The 22,824-nt window shown below is 38.2% G+C and overlaps 1 protein-coding gene across 1 annotated transcript in view; it reads left to right on the forward strand.

Annotated features, from left to right (window-relative positions):
• Positions 1-22,824, forward strand: part of CNKSR2 (connector enhancer of kinase suppressor of Ras 2) — a gene marked incomplete at its 3' end in the record, with an annotated part of 154,511 nt that overhangs the window by 62,531 nt on the left and 69,156 nt on the right. The window contains 3 exon segments of the mRNA XM_010287613.1: positions 1-44; positions 6,701-6,760; positions 10,861-10,929. The exon segment at positions 1-44 is cut by the window's left edge and continues 31 nt beyond it. Of these exon segments, the coding sequence (XP_010285915.1) occupies positions 1-44; positions 6,701-6,760; positions 10,861-10,929 (173 nt within the window).

Here is a 22,824-nt window from a genome sequence, read left to right on the forward strand (position 1 = left end):
TTGAAGTGATCCAGCTTACAAATATCAAGCCAAGTGAAGGGCTGGTAAGAAGTACGCAGTTAATCAAACCCATCATCCAGGATGAGAAAGTGATTTTTTTTTAATAAGTTGTATATATGGAAAGGAATACACATTTTAACCTTTTTATTTTAAAGTCTGAAAACAGTTCGATTTTTCATGCTAATTTGTTTTCTCATGCTAATTTGGTTTCTCATGCAGCTGGGCCAACAGGGAAGTATTTTGTAAGGCTGACCGATGTATGCAAAGAGTTTAGGGAACAGGGAGAAATGAGCGAAAATTTCTTGCCATTTATACCAGCTTCTGAAAAATGGTTCAGATTGTTCTAGGATCTTGAAGTCTGAAGGGAGTTAAATTACTAATATCAACTCAACCAAGAAGTTTTCGTAGGCTTATGAACAAAACCTGTCAAATTCTGGAATATGCTTCATAGTATCTCTGGGATATAAAGCTATTTTATAAGTTATTCAAGGGCTCTACAGCACTGCTGAGAAGTAGCTTACTGAATTTTATTGCAAGAGCTCTGCATGCTTAATCAGGTGCTTGTAAAGGCTCAGTGCAGCCATCCCGTGTTTGTTGTTCAAGAATTGATCATTGATCTTCCGTTTACTCAAGTATCCAACACCCACTGCATGGAAAAAGCCAACACTGATAACAATTACAGCTATATGACTTTACATCACCAATAATATCTCTTCTCACAATCCTTGAAGTAGAAGGTGAAGTAGAAGTAGTAGAAGGTGATCAGAATACAGTTAACCATTTTTGGCCTAATGAAATAGCTTTTGCAACTTCTGCCCGAGTCTGTTTTCTTGAATAAGTGAGACTACTGCTGCACTCTTTGCAGCAGGGTTTTGAAGTTGTTTGGATGGTGTAGTTTTGGAGAGTATTTTGGCTTGTGGGTTGGTGGTTGTTGGGTTTTGGTTTGGTTTGCTTTTTTAACAAAATTGGTATGCCAGGGTATTTAGAGCATTTATACACTAAATTAATTTTCCATTCTATCTGAAAATAGCAATTAAAATATGAGAAAAAAACGAAACATTTGCATGAGTAAATATTGCCACATCCTTTGTTTTAGTCTGCTATTTGTTTTCGCTTCCTCCACTGCCTTTCTTTTTTATCTCTGAATCCATTTCAGACTAGTCCTCCAGGATTTCAGCTTTTGATGGATTCTCTCCTCCCTCTCTTTTCCTTGTAATTTTAACTCTTCCACCAGCTCACTGCAGTCAACCTTTTGAAATCCTGTCTTCTACTGTAATAAAGAAATCTATTTTCCCCTTTCTGCTGATCGCCTTTTTTGGAGTTCTGTCTATTTTTATATGAACTTTTATTTCTTTTCCTTTCTGTCTTGTGACTTGGGTTTTTTTCCTCATTTAAGTCTTTTTATAGGGTGTTGTTAACCCCCAGTGGCTTAAAAATGTCGAGTCATATTTTTGTAAATAAGAATGTGTTTCATCAGTGTGTTCCTGCTGGGTAGCTGATGAGATAGAGAGTCTCTTCCCCATTTGTGTCTCTGTTTTACACCCTCTGTTTGTCTTGTCTGTTTAAACTGGAAGCTCTTGAGGCAGGACTTTTTCTTTTAATATGTGTTTGTGAACCAACTGAACAGGGTCTTGATGCTGACTGAGAACTACCATGTCATATGTCATAATTCATAATTATATGTATTTTTAAAAAATGGAAAATACCAACTGTGCAGTATGCATGCCTTAGAAGGTTACAGTGCTATTTTGATACAGTCATATTTTTTTCCCCCTTCATCCTTGCCTGTATGCCACTATTTTGTTGCCTCTCTATTGTGCTATCTCCTCTAGATTGTGAGCTCTCCAGAGCAGGCACCAAGGATGATATATTTGCGCTGGAAGGGTAGATATCATACCTTTCATCTTGTTACAGTGCCAATCTGTCTAACAGATCATCTTTGTCAGGTTGTTCTTGGTGCTTTATATGAAACTTTTGCTTTTGGGTTGTTGGGCTTTCGTTCGTTAGTTTTTTAAATTAGTATCTTTCAGTTAAGATACAGTGAATGCATATCAGTACCACCCCACTGAGTGCCAAGTGTGTCAGTTTAATAATTGATGGTGGAGCTTGGAGTTGCGAATATCCTCTGCACATCAGGAGCCCTTGGATGAATGTGAAGCTTGATAATTTCTGGACCTTCTTCCAGGATTTGTGCAACAGTGGAGGTGGAAAAATGGATTATTGTCAACGTTCTTCTAGTTTTTTGACCCACATGACAGTTCTGTGCTGGCTCTGCCAATCACTAAATATAATCTTCTATAAAGATGGAAAGACTTTGAGCAGAAGGAAAAGAACAAGGATGGCTGCTAACTGGCAAGACTTTTTGTCACCTAGCATAAACAGAATATCTAACATGTCTCAAATTTAATATCTAAGAAGCTCAAGTAGATCAGAGAGAGAGAAAGGAAAGGAGAAGATAAGGAAATAAAAAGTGTGGAAAAAAATGCTATTTTCCTAAACTCATATGGTAAATATATGGCAGAACTGAGAAAATGGTTGGAGTTTTTACAGCTGAAAACAGATTGGAGCACTATCAGGATGTTTTAATGAGCACAAGTAGTTCCTTCACTATGTTTGATCTTTTCTTGCGGAAATGTAAGTATCAGTCAGAAGTAAATGTAAATTGTCAGACTAATACCTTAATGCAGAAGGAACAGGTTTACAATGCCTTACAGATATTAAAGCTACCTAACACCTATCAGAAAAAAAACAGATTAAATAACCTGGTAAGCAGAAAATGTTGTTAGGGTGTGATGTGGGGAAACTCTTGTGTACTGGGTAAAGCAATGCTATGGATGGGTTTTGGTATTGTCCTTTTTTTTTTTTTTTTTTTTTCTTTCTTTTTTTCCTCTGTCCCTGGTCTGTTGCCCAGGTGTGGTTTTGTGTCTGGCTGCAAAGACATGTTCTCCAATGAGTGTTGCTGTGGGAAGAGATACGGCCTGCAGTGGCTGTGAAGTAAGGGTGACAAGGCAGTTGCAGGGTAGAATATTGTTTAAAAAGCCCTGAAACAGATTAATGTGGTTAGCTTTGCAATCACCAGCATGCTTCCCATGTGTAATCACTTTCTCATTTTTGTTCTTTTGATGACTTGGAAGTTGTTGCATCTGTTTCAGTAAGAAGAATTTAATTTTGTGTGGTTTTACACTACTGATGTTCTAGAAAGAGGCAAAAATGTCTACCTTAGGTAGTATCTTCTGCTGGAAAACAGATTTAAAAATATTACTGCTTGACTGAAAACAGTGAGCGTATTTAGCAAAGCAGCAGAATACTGTACAGCTTTTGTTAGACAAAAAGCAGGTAACCAAAGGTTTCTTGGTAAGTTTTTCTTCCACAGTCACTTTCCATTTTATCTTTTTTTTTTTCAATATAGAACAGAATATCAAAGAGCTATGACAAGAGTTAATTTTGAATTTCAGTTTTTTCCTGTTCATATTATAATTTTAATCCTAGTCAGTTCAGGTACTGTGATACGATTTCAAGTTGCAGCTCTTCACCTAGCTTGCTAGATTCAGAAATGCAAAGGTGATTTCATCAGAACATGAGAGTGTTCTGGGTTCTTCTTTGCCTGCTGAAGCAAACACAAAATGAGCCTGTCATGTAAGAAATCACTCTCAAAATACAAGTTGTAGATACAGCAGGGTGTGGCAGCTGATGAAAGGTGCACTGCTGACTCGCTGGCTAGAAAGTATTTTCTCGGAATCCAGTGTACTACTGTTCATAATATTTCCCCTATGTTATTTGGTTTGAAATATTGGAGAAGCTGGGAAAAAGTTATGAGCAAGGTGCTGAGAACTGTTTGGGGGTTAAAGAGGCACGTGCAACTTTGGAGGACTTCATTAAGATGGTATCACAGTGAAAGAACAAAAACAGTTGTGTGTGTGATAAAATGGAATTGATATCTTCTTTTTTTCCATCCAGCATTGTGTAAAATACGTCAAAAGTATACCAGATTCTGTTTACATTCTTAAAAAATAAAAAATAAAAAAAAAGATGGGAGGAGGAAAAAGGCATAAGGTCGCTTTTCTAACCCTTAACTGAATAATAGTTCACACCAAGGTAAAATGTAATGATTGGTTTGAAATTAGACTTCTACGCGTAACCGATCAGGACAATCTCTGATGTAATTTAGTATGAGTTACCTGATCTTTAATCTAGGCATACATTTGTTCTTGACTACTAGGGTGGTTACCTTGTGCTTATTTTAGTCATATTAACTGAACTGTCTTTCGTTTTATTTTACCAAACTGATTCTTGTAAATTCATAGTGAAAATGGCATTATCTTTGGATACCTGAGATGTGTATCTTCCGATTTGTTTCGGTACAAATGAACACACACACACACACTAACCTCCCCTGTATTCTTGATCACTTAGAAGTACTGTTGATACTGCGCAGCCACACAGAGGCAGAGGGGGGGAAACTTGTAAATGCCTGTGGTATTCTTATTTCCATTCCAGATCAAACAGTATAAGCCAGAAAGACTCTCTTCTTTGTACCATTTCCCATATATTGCTCACTTAAAGTGAGGAGTGGAGGAACATGGATGAAAGGATAGTCATCTTTCTGTTGCAAAATGTCCACTCTCCCCATTTAAAAGCTGCTTTGGAAAGACAATTATGTTGGCTCTTGCAAAACTATGTGGCATGATACTAGTGTAACATTCATTAATTTTGCACATATGGAATGAATATAATCTGTTTTTTTTTTTTTTTTTTGCAGCTTCCCTCTTTCCTCTCTTTTCTAATGTGTGCAAAATCTTGATCTTAGCCTTTAAAGAAAATTCTGCAAAAATTCTTTTTCCTCTTTTGCTTTTGCAAAGTCTTTTAAATTTGTAGAAAAGCCTAGATTGGATGTGAATTGCACTCCCCTGTGATAGCGTACTTGAATGACCTTACTATCCTTCAGAATAATGCTTTGCACAAATCTGAACACTGTGTAACCATTAAGTGTGAGACTTTATGCTCAGCTTTCACCCTGATGTTTTAAGTTGAAAATAATAACTTGCTGTCAATAAAAACAGAGACATGACTTTTTTCAGAAAATGCGCTGTGTGGGGACCTGACTCATAGTTCCTGTCACCGTGAAGTCACTGTGATTTCAGCTTTTGCCATGTCATGGGGTGTGTGGTCAGGTCACTTAGAGCCTGAGATGGATTTAGGCCATGATGTTTGGTGGTTTGAGGGTATATATCAATAACAGATATCAACATATCTCAGCCTCTTGTGTGGCTCATTACCCTATTTGTAAAATGTGTGTATATTAGTGTTTCCCTACCTCACAGGGGTGTTGTGAGGGTAAATGTATAAAAAATTGCCATTCTGTATTTAAGATAACTGAGTTAAGCAGGAAACTACATGCATGGAGCCAATCAGTAGCAAAATTGCTGAAGGTGCATAGAGGAGCTGCAAGTTGAAGGATGATGCTAAGGGCCTCTAACTGTGTAGTAATGAGCAGATTCTTGCTTTGTTCTCTTCTAGCTGTGGCAGCCCAACGTGACAACTGGATTTGATGCCATTACTGCTATGTATTGTGCAGAGCAAAATAGGAGTTTAGTTTTGAGCCCTCTCTCCTGAGAAACTCATGAAGTCCCTTTTTTTTACTGGGGATGTTATCCACTTCGTTAAGTGGGAGGTACTTGCTTATTCCCGCTACCAACATGTCTGTGAGTTCTGGTCCCAAAGCACAGTAGTCCAACGCGATATTTCGTCTTTGCCTCTTTACCGTACTTAATCACCAGTGAATGTGCCCAGTTCCACAGCTAGGAGCAGACTTCTTTGTGGCACTTGCTTAAGTAGGTTATTGAGAGAATGTTTACTCAAGTGCTCAATATTTACCTGCTTTCTGTGAACCGGTCGGGGGAAGGGAGATTCCTCAGAAGCTGTTGAATGCCCAGTGTATGCCGATTATCTCTCCTTTTTCCTTCTCTCATTGTCCTACTGGATGCTGTTAAAATGTTTGAATTATGACTTAAGGAAAAAACAGATTTGAGACGCTGTCTCAGACTATCTATGCAGGAACTTCTGTCTGTTCGTAAGCTATCCCTCCTTTTCCATATTTTTTTGAAAGAAGTGGGATAGCTAACAAAGCTGATATTTAAGTTTTCATCGCTGAGTTTTATAGCTGAACTGTTCACTGAGATGAATGAGGCTATCAGAAAGTCTTAGAGCCGTATTGCAGGCACACTTCAGAGCACCGGTTATCAGTTTGAAGGTTATGTTTGCAGCATTGCCTACCAGAGACCGCAGATCTTTTAAAGCCTTTTGTAGTTTCCAAAGCAAAATGGAAGTATTGATCATCCTAAGGCGATTTGTAATTCTGTGGGTTTTTTTAATCAGGTGGTGTGGTATTTGTAGTTGAAGGAGTTTATTAAAAAAAATGGGGAGTATTTATGGAGATGACTGTGGTAAAGGTTTTGGTTTGCTATTGCTAATTAGGGACAGAATCATTTGGGCTTTCGTTCTCGAAGTGTATCAAAGAGCACTTTCCTATCCAGAGACAAATTCCTCATGGTATATATTAAAAGTCCACAAATCTTAAAAAAAAGAAAAAAGAAAAGAAAGGAAAAAAAGACTTTTCTTTTAGAGATATGCAAGTTATGTTTGGATGGTGATGGTTTGTGAAACACTTTAAAAATTCTTTCCCATGATGTCTTTTTCTTAGGGTATGTACATTAAATCAACATATGATGGTCTCCATGTAATTACTGGAACAACAGAAAATGTAAGTATTGTTAATACTGTATGTTCAGGCCTGGAAGCCTTTTTGACCTTACCTGTGGTTTATGCTTTCCCTTTGCTATAGACTATATTTTGCTTGCAAAAGTGTGCTAGTTGGCTGTTGGGGACCAATAGCATGTTGGACAGCAGAAATGCTTGTGCTTGTTTACCTCAGAATTGAAAGAGTTGTTCCCAGGAAAATCAGTTTTGATTTGTTCTTGCAAGACACCTAAAATGCTGCAATTGATCAAGATAGGAAGTAGCTCTCTTGGAGTTACCTTGCTCTGTGAATAAAAGATAAATGTCTTTATTATGTATAGGTGGATATGCTGGAGTTTGCTGCAGTATTAGACAAACAGCTTTTATATTTTCCATCTATCAAAATTTATTTTGTAATAAATAAATGCATGGAAATGAGGACATCCCTTCACATTGACAAATAACCATATATTTCTGCATGAACTTCTGAGTAATGCCTATAGAAAGGAACACTTATTACCAGTGTACTAATTCTCACTGAAGGTATTAAACAGCAAGCAAAGCATAACAGACTACTTTTCAAATGCCTTTGAAGTACAACCTCCTTTCCTCGTACACCATATTTAGAGAACTGTCTGTCTGTTAGGAAGTGAGCAAAATGATCATTTTGTAGGGAAAAGCTTCTATACATAATCTTCAATGAATAAACACTGAACAACACTGAACTGTTCCATAATGGTTTAGGCAATTCTTTTTGAAGATTTTGATGGCATTTTCTTAAAATGAAGCTGTCAGAAATGTTTGTTTCATCGTGCTACTGTGTCATCCTGTGGAAAGTGCAAACTACCTACATGGTATTTACAGCTGCTGCATCTGATCTGCAGCAAGATTGTGTTAACATCTCAATAAAATGGGAATATTGTTTTCATCCCTTTATATGAACTGCAATATGATAGCCTTTCTTCTTTCTGCTTTCTTCTGCTGCGGACAGGATATCCATGGGTTGTACCTGATAGATACTATCTGTTGTAGAACTTGTGTGAATGCCACCTGTCTCAGAATAATGAAAATGTAAGGAATTTCAACCTTGAAATCAAAATTCTCATGAGTCAGACCTACAGCTACAGATATCATCAGTGAAATTAGCAAAACTAAACAAAACCAACAAGAACCATAGTTGAGCATAATCTAGAAAATATATGAAATAAAGAGGATGCTTATTACAATTGAATTTCTCTCAGATTAAAAAAGGAACCATTTCTCTCCATGACTTACTAATACTGGATTTCATTTCCCAGGGGCAAAGATAAAAATAAAATGTTAATGCATTCCCTCAAATCTCCTATCTTTTGCAATTCATTAATATAATTTGAAGACATGTCAGGAAGCTTCAGTCATGATGACTTTTCTGCTGTAGTTACTGACTCTTTCACTCACTGTAACATCATCCTGGAGGTGCTCACAGCAGACCGAGAAACCACAGTCTGCTGTCTAGGGAGAAAGCTGTTGTGTGTTAAAGCATCTGTGAAAATGAGTAACACTTTAGAGAAAGTAAGGTATCTCCTGCTTTTAAGCACACAGTTGCCAGCTGATTCCTTTAACAAAAAAAAAAAAAAAAAAAAAGGCATGATTCTGATAGACGGGAGGAGAAACATCTAAGTAGCATGGCCAGAGCAAGGTCATGATGGTGCAGATGTGGTCTGACCTGTTGATGTCGACATGTTTACTCTTTGTGTATTTGTGATACAATTTGACTTCTTAGGAAACAGTAAGAATCCAAAATCTCTTCCCTTTTCTTTCCAATTCTGCTCCTCCAAGTGAGACATCGGCAGACTTTTTGTCTGACACTTTCCTGAAAGATCATAGAGAAGCACTTGTCTTTTTGATAAACACACTAGATTGGCAGTGCTAGCCACTTTAATGTAACAGAGTAGTTTTTGTAACCACACTTCTGCTTTTTCTGTTTGTCATTTGAGGTGTTTGATGTCCAGCTACACAAAGCCCATTAGTTTGGATCTTGCTGTTCAGCATTAGGAGTCATCTGTCCCAATACATCAGCCCTGCAGTTCAAAGCAGCTGAGCTCTGCAACTTGAACTGTTAGAGAGCAGGGTTCCTCACAGGTCACTGCCCCATAAGAGCTTCTGTCTGGTGGTCCAGAAGCATTAGAGCAAGCTGAGCTTTCTGGTTCATAGCTTATCTCTTTTGTTTGGAAGTAACAAATCTAAAGGGTATATTGGTCCAGCAAGAGATTACAGCTTTCTTATTGAGTTGGAGAGATTCTTCTAATTCACAAAACAAATGAATTCTTCAAATAAGGCCATTTTACAATTCAGTTTTCCAATAGAAAAGAGTATTTTCTAAAGTAGTAGCGTGCAGTGCATCTCCAGCAGGAGTGTAACTTTGAAGGGGGTGCTCCCAGTGTCCCCGCTTGATATGTTTTTTAAAGAAGACTCTTCTAATTTGAAAATTCTCAGGCCACATTTTACTGGCTTGGCAAACTGCTTCACAAGATACCTGTTTTGTCAAGATGTAAGCTGCAAGTGCTGAAGGCAATACAACAGAAAGTTTGTAGCGTGATAAAGTCCTATAGAGTTCAAGGGTAATGACACAAGATTCACTTGCATTTACTTTTTGAAAGTCTTAAGTGTAACTACATCTGAGCTAAAATAGCAGTATTACATAGGAAGGTTATAAAAGATTGTTAGAGATATGAATGAGTAAGTGTGAGTAATGAAATGATAGGCAGAAGATAGATCATTAGAATGTAATCACCAGTGTTAAAATTTTTCCCCAAGTCACTCAGCCAACGCCTTTAATGCTGAAGTAGTGCCAAAAAGCCAAGGCTGCTGTTTGTTATGTAAGTAAAATTACACTTTTACCAGCCCAGCTTGATTTAGGATGTTCTGAGCAATATGTCCTAGGACTGAGTCATTCAGCCTCATGTTTCTCTTGGATATCTTCCATTTAAACACTGTCCTTAACTTAGGCCATGAATTACGTGCAATTTTACTAGAAAGTCATGGCATAGCTATGGGACATATGTTTTGAATGGGGATGTAGTGCGTAGGTTATTATAAACAGTCCACATTTCAGGCCTGGAGCGTATTCTCTAGATGACCTGTTATCTCACCTGAAAATGAATTTAATTTCATTCCTTTCTGTAAAATTCACAGCAGTTTTTCAGAAACCTACTCTTGAGCAACTTGTCTTTTTTCAAACTGTCAGTCTCACCTTCTACATTTAAGTTGATTAAGTGCTTTCATAGGCTAGCAGACACAGTATTGAGAGAAAAGTCAAAGCACTGTCACTCTATGAAAAGCTGAAGGGACTTACTTTCCTCTAAACATAGGGGTATTTCCCTCAGAAAACAGTTGGTCTACTGTAAATACAGAAGACAGAAGAAGGAAAAGTTTTGGGGGGACGTCGCTTTATGGATGAGGGTTGGGTTTTTTTGTTGTGGATTTTTTGTTTGGATTTTTTTGTTGTTGTTACTGAGTTTTTTTTGAGGCAAAAGCAAAGAACAAAACTACTTTGCTTTTTGAAAGTGTGATCTTTGTAGGATTTTGGTGCTGGTTGCATTTCTTTCTCCCTAATAATTACCCAGAAACTAAGTTACCATGTAACTTAATGCGCTTCCTAGCTGGTACCTAACCTAATCCTCTGTCCTTGTGTACCCTTTGAAGAACAATAATTTACCAAAGTTCTCCGCAACATATTGAAACGTTGTAGAATAAAAAGGCAACAGTGTGAAATTTGTTTATGAGGAATTGCCAATTATAGCTTCAAAATTCAGCCAAAGATTGGCTTTCAAGGCTTAAGAGATGTCAGGCAGATTAAAGTACTCTTTTGGCAGAATGAAATTAAAAAGAAATCCTTAGGACTCATTTACCCTTTAATAAAAAAATATTCACACTTTTCTTAACATTTGATTGTATTGTGTACAATAGTAGAGATTATTTTTCTCCAACAACAAATTGATTAAATATTTTTTAATTCTTTATTTCACCATAGAATGTAATTATCAGTTTAACCTGATTTACATAGCTTAGCAATCGTACTGCTGAAAGAGAGATGATGACCAGTAAGAACTGTATTCTTTATCATCTCTTTTATTTTAAATTCAGTCACCTGCAGATCGGTGCAAGAAAATCCATGCTGGGGATGAAGTGATTCAAGTTAACCACCAAACTGTGGTATGTATAACTATGTTCTGTGTCAATTGGAGATAGAGGTGTCATGGCACATCAGCATGTGTAGAGAAGAAATGTGTAGAAAAATGTGTCTTTATAAATCATTATTTATTCTAACATCTAAATTTTTCTTTTCTCTTCTGAAACCACGTAGTTCTTAAGTTCGTAAGGTAAGCCCCAATCCTGAGTACCACTGGAGGTATGAAGTTAGACTAAATAGCTGTGGCTTGGGAGATATGTTAAGGTGTTTTCTGCTTACCCATACTCTATTAAATAAACAGTTGGTTTTAGTGTAATAGAAGGTTTGCGTCAAAGGAATGCAGGCAGTTGAACTATTGTGCCCTTCTGGGTTTAAGATCAAGAGTACTTCCTGGAAGCTGGAAAACTTACTATTTTCCAAACCTACTGGAATATGTAGAACATCGTTTTTGAGAACAAAAGCATGTAAAATTCCCATAGTGTGCCTAGGGTGTTTAGCTTAATTTAAATACATTTTTTTAAACCTGGAATGTTAAGATGAAATAAATATTTCAGATATGATAGCAAGAAAACTAATATCATGCAAATTATTCTTTGTGTGAACAGATGAATGTTAGTTCCTGGTGATTTTATTTAGGACTGGTGAACTATTAAAATAAAATTACCTTTTCTAAGGTAAGGCTCAGTAACAGAAAAAAGCAGACTGTCAGTATAGAAAGCGACTATTCTTTTTCCAAAGTATAGAGTTACTTAAGAATAGTGAAAGTCAATATGTGTTATTAATTACATGTATCCTTGCAAGCAATTTAACTGACAAAAAAATATCCTAGATCACCATTATTAATACAGCAGTCGTTTGTTAAAGTGTGTTTCATCATTCCCCATGGGTTTCCACTTCTAGCTTTAGGCCATTGTACATCATCTCAGCTCCTCTGCAGAAATTAATGTAATATTTTAGTATACCCTCCAGCTGAGTTTGATATCCAGTATACTGTACATGTATGGAATTTAACAGATGAGAAGCTATCTTTTGAGCTAGGCAATGTAATTTGATAAATCTGAGCAGGTCAGGGTGAATTTTAATACTTTTTTTGGCCATATAGATTCTTCATAAGTATTGTATCCCATGATTACTTACATGTAGAGTTGATGACTAATGTCTTTATTTTTCTGCAGTAAGAAAGCTTATGACATGAATTTAATATGAAAAACATTTTAGAACATTATTATTTTGGCTATCAAAATGTATCAACATCAACAAGCATTCAGTCCTTTTGCTAGCTAGTTTTTCCAATAAATTCTGATAGTGCTATCTAGAAAAGTTGCCTTGTCAACTTGAAAATTTCAAATCAACTAGGTATTTATTCTAGTTTTCTTGGCACATCTACACTGCATTTATTTGATGGAAAGATCAGATTCTTACTCCTAACATTCTGACAAGCCTTAAGATGAGCTTTCTTACCTGGCTCGGTGGAATTTTTAATGTAGGATTTGGCTGTTTTGGCTTTTGCATCAGTGAAGCTAGGTATTTTCAGATGTAGGGAAGAAAGAGTTGATTTTAGTTCTAGGAAAAAGGACCATAGGGAGCTAAGACAAACTTAATGTTACTGCTGAAAAATTAAATTTGGTGTAGAGTATATGTATAGTAATAGACTAAATTACACATTTACGTATGCTCTTGCTTTGTTGTATCAACAATATAATTAAAATAATTGGCATCTTTGATATTGTACACAAGTAACTTCTCTGTATTTTAATGTAGCCTTTCCACAGTGAGTCAGCTAGCATTCTCTTAGAAATGTGATTGCACCTCCAATGTTACCTTTACAAAGGTGCACTTCATTCACTTTGCACTTTATATTAGAGTCCAAATATTCGATCTTTTCTATAGGTATTGTAGCATTTTTTAAATCTTTTTATTTCTTTTGGCAAGAGTCTGTCAGTCCTTTTGTACTTTGGCCCCTGTTATAAGGAACTTACTGTCTAGTTCTAGGACTGCTTTTCTCGGAAGAAGAGGTAGTCTTACTTACAGTGATTCTTACTTAAGAGATAAAGGAGTCTGATACATTTTGTCTTTTCATTTTATTGAATTTTTTCACACTTCATATACTACTCAGCAGCTGAAAACACAGGATCTGTTTTTCAACTTGCTCTTTGTAACTTATATATTATCACTCATTGACTATAGAAATAACTATAACTAAATTAATTTTTAAAGACCTAACTCTAAAACTGTAGGGAAGTATTGTTCACATGTAACTGTTATTTGGGTGATGTCTTGTAATTGGAGAATAAAAACCTAAAAAAAACCCCTAAGTTTAAATTTATTTTAAAGCTAAAACTTCTTTTTCCTGTATTTTCTTCAGTTATTTCAGTGTATTCTCTTTGCCAAAGTGAAGCTAATACCTGGCTTTCAGTACTATATATTTCTAGGAATGAATATAAATATGGGGAAGAGAAATTTCACAGAATTATTTTTAAAATCTGTCTTGTTAACTAACACTTTTTACAAGAATCACATTTTAATAATTATGAAAAGACTCTTCTTTCAGAAAACCCACTGGCTTTCAAATAAGCAACATGACAAGTAGAGAATGGTTAAGTGACTTGTATTGATTTTTATTATACATGTCCTAATACTGGGTGTCACATAGTTTTAAATTCTCTGTTGGCATCCTCTGTTTGCTTGTAGTGACGATTAATGTTCATAGTATTTCACTTGGCAGTGAAATCAAAGGATTTCAAGTGATTGCCCTGATCTTTTGCTATGTTGATAGAAAACATGTGTAACAGGATGTATTCCACTTGTTGCTGGCAGGATATCTGGAATGTAAATATCTTCTGAATTTCTAAAATAAAAAAATAATAAAATTAAGCCTAAAGCCAGCGAAAAGTTAATGTTCAGAAAATTGTCCTTTAAATTGTGATTTATTGAAATTAGATAGCTATGTGAATCTTCTGTGTCAGTTTTGCCTTACAGAATAGAATTTTTTTTAAATAGCTCTGTAACTAAGAGGCATGACTCCCCCATTAAAATTCAAAGGCTTTAGCCACTGTCTTCCATTCAACTTCCCTGTGAATTCCATCCTTAATCTCCTGTAAAAGCCTGTCTGTCTATAATATTTCCAATGTAAACAAACAAACAAAAAAAGTCATTCAGGCATTTCAGAATTTGCGCTGTTCTGCAGTGCTCATGTTTCAGCCCATATATAATTCAAGAGCATATTTTGCCCCAAGATAATCCTCCTTATATAATTCAAGAGTGTATTTTGCCCCAAGATAATCCTCCTTTTAACCAACTGAAAGTGCAGGAAACAATATTATTGCTTACATGAATTATTACTGTTCACAGTACTGTTTCTGGTTGCATCAATGATAAAGCTGTAGAGAAAGTACTTCAGGCAGAAAACAGGAATGTATAGACTCAGGATGATGTAGGGTTCTTGCATATCAGGCTGTTCTTGCATAATCTCCTGTGCATAGTTTCTTTATTTTGGAGGCATTTTTGGCACATTGCATATACTTTTAACACAAGTATGATATGATTTATGTATTTAATACAAGTGTGATAGGAAATGTGATAGACATGTGGAGTCCCAAAATTTGTGTTTGTCAGCTAAAACTCATCAGAACATCTGTAAATACAGATGATGGAAAAAATATGTTTAATTTGCCAAAATAGGCGAATATAGAATCACAGAATCATTAAGGCTGGAAAAGACCTTTAAGATCACCAAGTCCAACTATCAACCCAACACCACCATGCCCATTAAACCATGTCCCAAAGTGCCCCGTCTACGTTTTTTGAACACTTCTAGTGATGGTGGCTCCACCACCTTCCTGGGCAGCCTGTGCCAATGTTTGGCCACTCTTTGGCACAGTAAAAAAATTTTTCCTAATATCCAGTCTAGATCTCCCCTGGCGCAACTTGAGGCCATTGCCTTTCATCTTATCGCTAGTTACTTGGGAAAGAGACCAACACTCGCCTCACCACAACCCCCTTTCAGGTAGTTGTAGAGAGCGATGAGGTCTCCCCTTAGCTTCCTCTCTGCTCCAGACGGAACCACCCCAGTTCCCTCAGTGGCTCCTCAGAAGACCTGTGCTCCAGACTCCACGGTATGGTCAGTTATTGATCTGTTTCATGTAGAAGCTGGTATGTTTAATGTCTTTAACACCTATTAGTTACAGTTGAAATTCAATTTTTTGGAATCATGTGGTATGTAGATAACACCTAGCTTTTATATGGCATGTTCCTTACTGTGGATACTCCTGTGGGCTCTTGTGGTCCAATCCAAGTCCACAGAAGTTAGTGGCTCGAATTCTTTTTGTATTTACAGTACAAAAACTTTGAGGAGGTTTTGCTAAAATTCCCCTGAAACAGGATGGATACATTTGCAAGACCATACCTTGCTTTTCTGCAAGGTTAAACACTTACGAAGGGTATGATGCCTTTCTAGATCCTTACCCTAACTTCATCTTTGCTTAGAATAAGTAAGGAACAGGTTTTTAAGATTCACTGTACAATTTGTGGGCAGAGTTCAACTTCCACAGAACCTCTCAGGGTTTATGGGGAGCTGGCAAATTCTAGCTGATTGGAAATGCTGAACTTGGAGTGCACATAAATCTTTGGAATGTAAGCATCTGAAGTGGAGTTTGCAGTAGACGTCATCTTATTTTGGGGGAAAAAAAGAAAATACCTATAAGTATATAAGGAAAAAAATATTGCAAATATTTCTGTTTATTCAGTTTTACTGCACTGTTTAACAGGATCTGTTTCAGCTCCAAACTAGTTTTTTTGAAGACACATATTTCATTTAAGAACTCATTAACTTGGCTTTGGAAGAAATGGTATTTCTAAAGAGACTCAGTGGGGAAGTGGGCTGGAAGAGTATAAGGGAGGGGACAGCGGTGTCAGTCCAAGATTTTGATGTTAGATGTTTGACACCTTATACAACAACTTCCACTAACAACATCTTTCATTTAAAATAATATTTTTTATTCTCTTATGATGCTTGACTTGAACAATGGAACAGTGCAGCAAGATCATAAAAGTTCAAAAGAAATATGCCTCATGCTCAGCTTCCTTCAGTTGCTATCATGCATGTGCCTTTATGAAAGACGAGATAGAATAATTGCTCCCAAATCATGATTTTAACCCTTTCCAAATCCTCGGGCTTCCTCTGTTTATAATAGTCTGATAAATGTTAGCATGAATACTTAATTTTAAAGGTAGGTGGGATTTACATCTAAAAGCTTTTTAAGTTTGTTCAGAAATGTTAGTGGAAGTCTTTATGGAAGTAACCTAGTTCTCTGCAGCGCTCTGTCCTGAACTCCCTGTAGTTTGTCGGGATAGGAGGACCATACTTTGATTTTGGCAAATGTAGTCTGTCCTCTAAATTTCCTCTCAAAATTTCAGTTTAATTCTTTATTCTTTCTTTGCGCTCTCCATAAGTATTGTGTAATAGTGATAATGGAACTAAATTGTCATGATCTTCTCAAAAGGAAAAATCGTTTTGTGAATTTGCAATTCCCTTTAACATGGAGTTTGCATTGAGATTATATAGTGTTATTTGTGATCTCTTTTCTACACAGATGTGCAAATACACACAGAAATATATTACTTTGTATCCCATATGTCAGGGGAGTATGATATTGCAGAAACGAAATGTGTGAGGGAAGATGATCCTTTGTTTCCTCATGGTGAATGCAAATGTTTTTACATGAGTATAAATGAAAAAGAGAAAACACTTGACAAATTTGATAAATGCTGATGAATTGTGTTGTGCTTTCCGAGGAATATTCTCCAGGGAGAAAGTATTCTCAGGTACTCTGAAGAGGAGGTAGGAGTTAGTCTTTTAAGGTGTCAGGAAAGTGCTTGTGTGTGTGTGTGTAGATAGATTTCATTTTAGTTTTCCACAAATATTTTTCAAACAAAATAAATATTTGGGAAAATAAAATTAATGGAGGTCATTGGAAGCAGCTCCACAGATAAAGTATCTCTGCTTTGAGAAGTGCCCTACGCTTGTTTTTGCATGGGTGGAGTTTTAATGTGCAAGGACTCTCCTGCCAGTTCTGCAGCACAAATGCTGGATGCTCTTGTCCAGTGAATCTGTTTTCCATTTATCTCTGGGGCTTGTTTGGAGTTGATGTGAGACACACACCACTTTGATGAGCACAGGCTCATTTTTATGTAAATAGCGTGCTGTGTCAATATGGGCATCCACTCACACTTCTAACTCTGGTGCAACAAATCGGCTAACAAACAAGTCATTGTCACATCTGTGTTAGAGCAGCATAAGCTTGGCCAGCCCACGCTGCTTCATGTTTCTGCCAAACTTTAAATATTAGTTTCACACTTAACTACACACTTGTGTCAGCAGCCAGTGGAATTAGTTCAGTAGCAGCAGAAAACCATGCTGTGCTGCCTTTCAGCAGCTACCTGTCTCCTAGATGATAACAGAGCGTAACTATGGGAACACTTCTACCTTACTTTAAAGCCAACCTGTTTGGCTTAGCTGAAAGCATTAAACCTGTTTGACTGTGCCCCAAAATGGAAAGGGAACACTGGCAGGGTCACTCATAAGTCACAAGTGTTTCTGGAAATAGCTCCTTACTCCCTCAGGGTTTGTGAGTGGCAGGTTTGGTCCTGTCATCCGACATCCCACTTTCAGCATGCTCTTTGATCTGTGCTCCAGAGCACCTGATCCCAACCCTCTGCTGCAGTTACAGTGCACTACAGCACTTGAAGAATATATACTGGGCGTGGTAAACCTCATTTATGGGATTGGTATGCTATTGATGGAGCTGTGTAACAGTCAAGCTGGGAGGGGCTCAGGAGGCCTTTGAGGAAGTAATAGAAAAAATTGGTACAACAGGAGATGCCCTTCATTTCATATGACTGGGACGTAGGGTCAGTGGCCATACACTGTATTTCTAGAAGTATTCTCTGCCAGATGATTGCAGTCTTGGTCAACTGTCGCCATTTACCGTGTCCCACAGGTCACTCAAAGACATAGATTTCTTTCTGTCCTGACTGTACCCCAGAACTGGCAACTCTATTATCATTGAGTCCTGGTAGTTTACTCACGTGATTAGTTGAACATAAATGAATAACCATTCAGCAGACCATGGAGTTCTTCTATTATTTTTCTTTGGAAAAAGATACGTTCTTTTGTGATTGATGACATAGACTGCTCTGTACGGCACTGACTACAGTTTCGGAATATGCATCTGGGTTGACTTTGAAGGCATCGATGTCTCCGTTAGAAGCAGCGCAGTAAGAATTCTGCTGCAGTAACAATTGACTTTTTCCACAGATGTCAGTAGGCCTTCATAGTTTCACCACTGGTGATTTCCAAGTTACTGAGTCTGTAGCTGAATCAAGTATTTTTAGTATATAATAATAAGTATATACAAGCTATACTGATGAGCCCCAAGGTTGTATCTGCTAAAAATGGCTGCAGTATTCTGTGAAGCATTCTTGTAATTTAATTGTTAAATTAATCGTTCTGCACAGAACTTACTGGGTGACTATGCATTTTAATTAGTTTATTTTGTACAGTTCTATGTTTTGCTCTTCTTTCCATGTGATAGTCTTTCTATTTAAAAAAAAGCCCTCTAAGAGGTTCTTTAAATGGTATTAATATTTCCAACAGAAATACTGAAACACAATGTGCTGCCAAACACTTTATGCATGTATTCCTGATAAAAGTTATTTTCCTGGTCTTACAGTAGTAAGTGTTAACAATATGTTCTCAATAGTGAGAATAATGTAAATTCTCAGTTAAAATAATTCTTTCAAAATATGCTAGTCTATGATGTGTGAAATATATGCTTAGAGCACATCTTTTATGCCCAGGTAGCAGATAGTAAGTAGAACTACAACTGCTGAGGCTGCACCTCAAATACTGTGTTCAGTTTTGGGCCCCTCAATACAAGAAGGACATTGAGGTGCTGGAGCGTATCCAGAGAAGGGCAACGAAGCTGGTGAGGGGTCTGGAGCACAAGACTCATGAGGAGCGGCTGAGGGAACTGGGGTTGTTCAGTCTGGAGAAGAGGAGGCTGAGGGGAGACCTTATCGCTCTCTACAGCTACCTGAAAGGGGGTTGTGGCGACGAGGGTGTTGGTCTCTTCTCCCAAGTAACTAGTGATAGGATGAGAGGAAATGGCTTCAAGTTGCGCCAGGGGAGGTTTAGATTGGATATTAGGAAAAATGTCTTTACTGAGAGAGGGGTCAAGCACTGGAACAGGCTGCCCAGGGAGGTGGTGGAGTCACCACCCCGGAGGTATTTAAAAGATGTGTAGACATGGCGCTTAGGAGCATGGTTTACTGGTGGACTTGACAGTGTTAGGTTAACGGTTGGACTTGATGATCTTAAAGATCTTTTCCAGCCTCAATGATTCTATGATTCTGTGAATTGGAATTTTCAACTTCAATTTCTATAAATGCCTGTAGAGCAGAATACAGATTAGATTACTCCTTTTGTTTCCTAAGAACAGATTAAAAGGTTTACTGTTAGTGTAAGTTCAGGTATGTGTATTTGGAAAGGAAGACAGGAATTATTCTGCTGCTAATAATCTTGATTTTAACTGAGACTGCTGAAAATTGAAGTACACTGTAGAAAAGGAGATGAAAGGTAGGGAGAGATGTCTTCAAAACTGCAAATTAATTGGCTGATACTACAGTTGTGCACAGTCTGGACTACATATATTAGGCTTCAATAGTTTTGAATAACTGTGCTTTGTGCCGGTAGCAGCTGTGTAAATTACACAGCAGCTTTTCAGGTCCAGCCTGATCTTCTGTTGCATAATTCATTATCTTATTCTGATGAAGTTAGGAGGTAATTGTCAGAAACTGTAAGGTGGTGATAGTTGTTGTAAAAGTAGATCAAAACGGTAAGAAAAGCAAGTTAATGCTGTGTCATGGGGGAGGGGAAATTAAAACAGGGAAATTCTATGCCTGATTTGAGTAGATCCACTCTAAATATGTAAATTTTTATTTAAAAAACCCTCAGTACTGGCTTAGAACACCTCAGTGGCTTGAACACTGCACATAGTCTTTGGCTGATTATTTTAATGGCAGTAAAGTGGAACAAAAAAAAAGACAAGACTCTCATGGCTAAATAATTACTGCTTTATTATGACAATTTAATTTAACTCTTCATCCCTGTCCTTCCTTTAGCTAAGTGAGGCTACATAAGCTTTCAGGTCAATTAAAGGCGCTTTTTTTTTTCAGTTTGATTGGTTATTAGTCACCTTTAAAGACTTTTTCTTACAACTTCTTTGTACGCATGTTAATTTGTTTTCATTATATGAATTCAGTCTCAAGTAACATCTCCTTCAAGGATAGTGGCACTACTTAGCTGTAGGGCAGCTTGGGATCTCAGGGACTTTATTTATACATTGAAAAGAGGGAGGTTCAAAGACTTAGAACTATTGACTCACTGACATTGTTCTAAAATATTACGTTGTTAAAATGTAAATTTAAACTAAACCAAAATTATTTTTATGTGTGTATATGCATGTGTGTTTATATATATTTCTTATTTTAATTTCAGGACAACAATTGTGGGAATTTAAATGTGAGAATATGCAATGCACACACATGCGCGCCTCAAATTCCCGGCATGAGATGTAAGCGTACAGCAGCACAAATGAGTTGTTGTTAAGGCAAACATGACTGTGGTGGGTTAATACTGCAGGGTCACTCCTGAGGATCACGTTCTTTACGCCATGTGAAACATGGAGAATTTGGCTGTTCCTTTCCCCTGAGGAAGGATGAGGCTTTCTGTGAGAAACTGGGGTGTGATCCAGTCTGCCTAAATCCTGCCTGAGCCTTCAGCTCATACCACCAACTCTCTGTGCCTGCTTAGATATTTATCAGCACTTAAGTTTCTTCAGCACTCACCTGTGGCCACCCAGGGATGCTGAAATGTCTATGCTCAGGCAGTGGAGGTCTGTCCCTCTCTGGGAGCCCTGCTGAAATGGACATAGGCACCTGGGCTCTCCATATGTTCCCTGGAAGCTCCTGAAAATGAGGCCAAGTGAGGGCTCTGGTGGCACCACCTTTATTCATAATTACTGTCTGTGCCCTTGCTGAAGAAGGGGTAGGGCCTGCTCATCACAATATGGCTTTCAGACCCTTGTTCCCGGCAGTATGTGTGTAGTTTATATTGCATTTACATTACATCAAAAAGTGGTCACTGGGAATTGGGACCAAAACCCTCATTTCCCTGCTCCCAATACAGAGACCTGATGGTTTCTTGCCTGTTGTATAACTGGGCTTTGTATTTGCGTATTCCTGTTAACACAGTGCTTTTCCTTCAGGGAAGGCCTTTAACCTGAAATTATGCACATCTTGGTGCTTGAGACACCCCTCTAGGTTTTGAAAGACTGAGTTTAGTCCCTTTGAGGCTAAATAATGCTGAGATCCACATTCTACAAATGGATGGAAGGCTTGATGAAAACCCTCCAAATTGCCAGTACTTGTCTCTTCTGGTTACCTGTACTCCTGGTTGAAGAGAGACATACCTTACAGTCATTGTAGTAGACCTCAAGAGGGAGGGGGATAATATTATGCTTACCCATGACAAGCTGTGGGATGACACACCAAGGTTAGAGGGATGGGGTGCTAGCAAGGCCCCTCAGCCTGTTGCACCAGCAAAAGACCTTAAAGAAACTAAGGGGTGTTCCTTTAAGAGGGTGACACAGCCAACAGGCCAGCTGAAGCACCTCTACACCAATGCATGCAGCATGGTCAACAACCAGGAGGAGTTGGAAGCCACTGTGCTTCTAGAAAGCTACGACCTAGCTGCCATTACTGTAACTTGGTGGAACAAATCCCACGAATGGAGTGTGGCTATCGATGGCTATAGGCTGTTCAAAAGGGACAGGCAAGGAAGAAAGGGTGGAGGCGTTGCCCTCTAAGTCAAGAAATGGATAGAGTGTGAAAAGCTGTCCCTGAGGAATAGCCATGAGCCAGTTGAAAGCTTATGGGTAAGAATCAGAGACCAAGGCAACAAAGGGAACCTTGTGGTTGGTGTCTACAGGCTGCCCAGTCAAGGGGAGTCTATTGAGGAAGCCTTCTCGCTCCAGCTACAGGAGTAATCATGCTCACAGGCTCTTGTCCTGCTGGGGGACTTCAACCACCCTGAGGTCTGCTGGAAAAGCAGCACAGTGAGCTGTAGGCAATCCAGGAGACTCCTGGAGTGCATGGAGGATAACTTCCTATGCCAGATAATAGACAGCCCTACCAGAGGGGATGCGATACTAAATGCGTCACCAATGCATGTGAGCTAATTGGTGATGTCAAGACTGGAGGCAGCCTGGGCTGCAGTGGTCACGCACTGGTGGAGTTCACAGTCCTGAGGGATATGGGGCAGGCGAAGAGTAAAGTCAGGACCCTGAATTTTAGGAAAACGAACTTCCAGCCCTTCAGGGAGTTGGTCAATAGGACCCCCCTGGAAAACTGCCCTCGGGGACAAAGGAGCAGAATAGAGATGGCAGATCTTTGAGGATGCTTTCTATAGAGCACAAGAGCTTGTGAACCCCAGGTATAAGAAATGAGGAAAGGAAGGCAAGAGACTGGCATGGATGGATGGAGACCTGCTGGTCAAATTAAAGGGCAAGAAGGAAATGCACAGGTGGTGGAAGCAGGGACAGGTATCCTGGGATGAGTACAGGGGTGCTGCCCGCTTGTGTAGGGTTGGGGTCAGGAAGGCCAAGGCGTGGCTGGAGCTGAACTTGGCAAGGGATGCAAAGAATAATGAGGGCTTCTATAGATATGTTAGCTAGAAAAGGAAGGTCAAAGAAAACATACCCCCCTTGATGAGCAAGACTGGCAGACTGGTAACAATGGATGAGGAGAAGACTGAGGTACTGAACGACTTCTTTGCCTCAGTCTTCACTGGCAGTGTCTCT

Source organism: Phaethon lepturus, unplaced genomic scaffold, assembly GCF_000687285.1.
Source record: "Phaethon lepturus isolate BGI_N335 unplaced genomic scaffold, ASM68728v1 scaffold2285, whole genome shotgun sequence".
Classification (NCBI taxonomy): Eukaryota; Metazoa; Chordata; class Aves; order Phaethontiformes; family Phaethontidae; genus Phaethon; species Phaethon lepturus.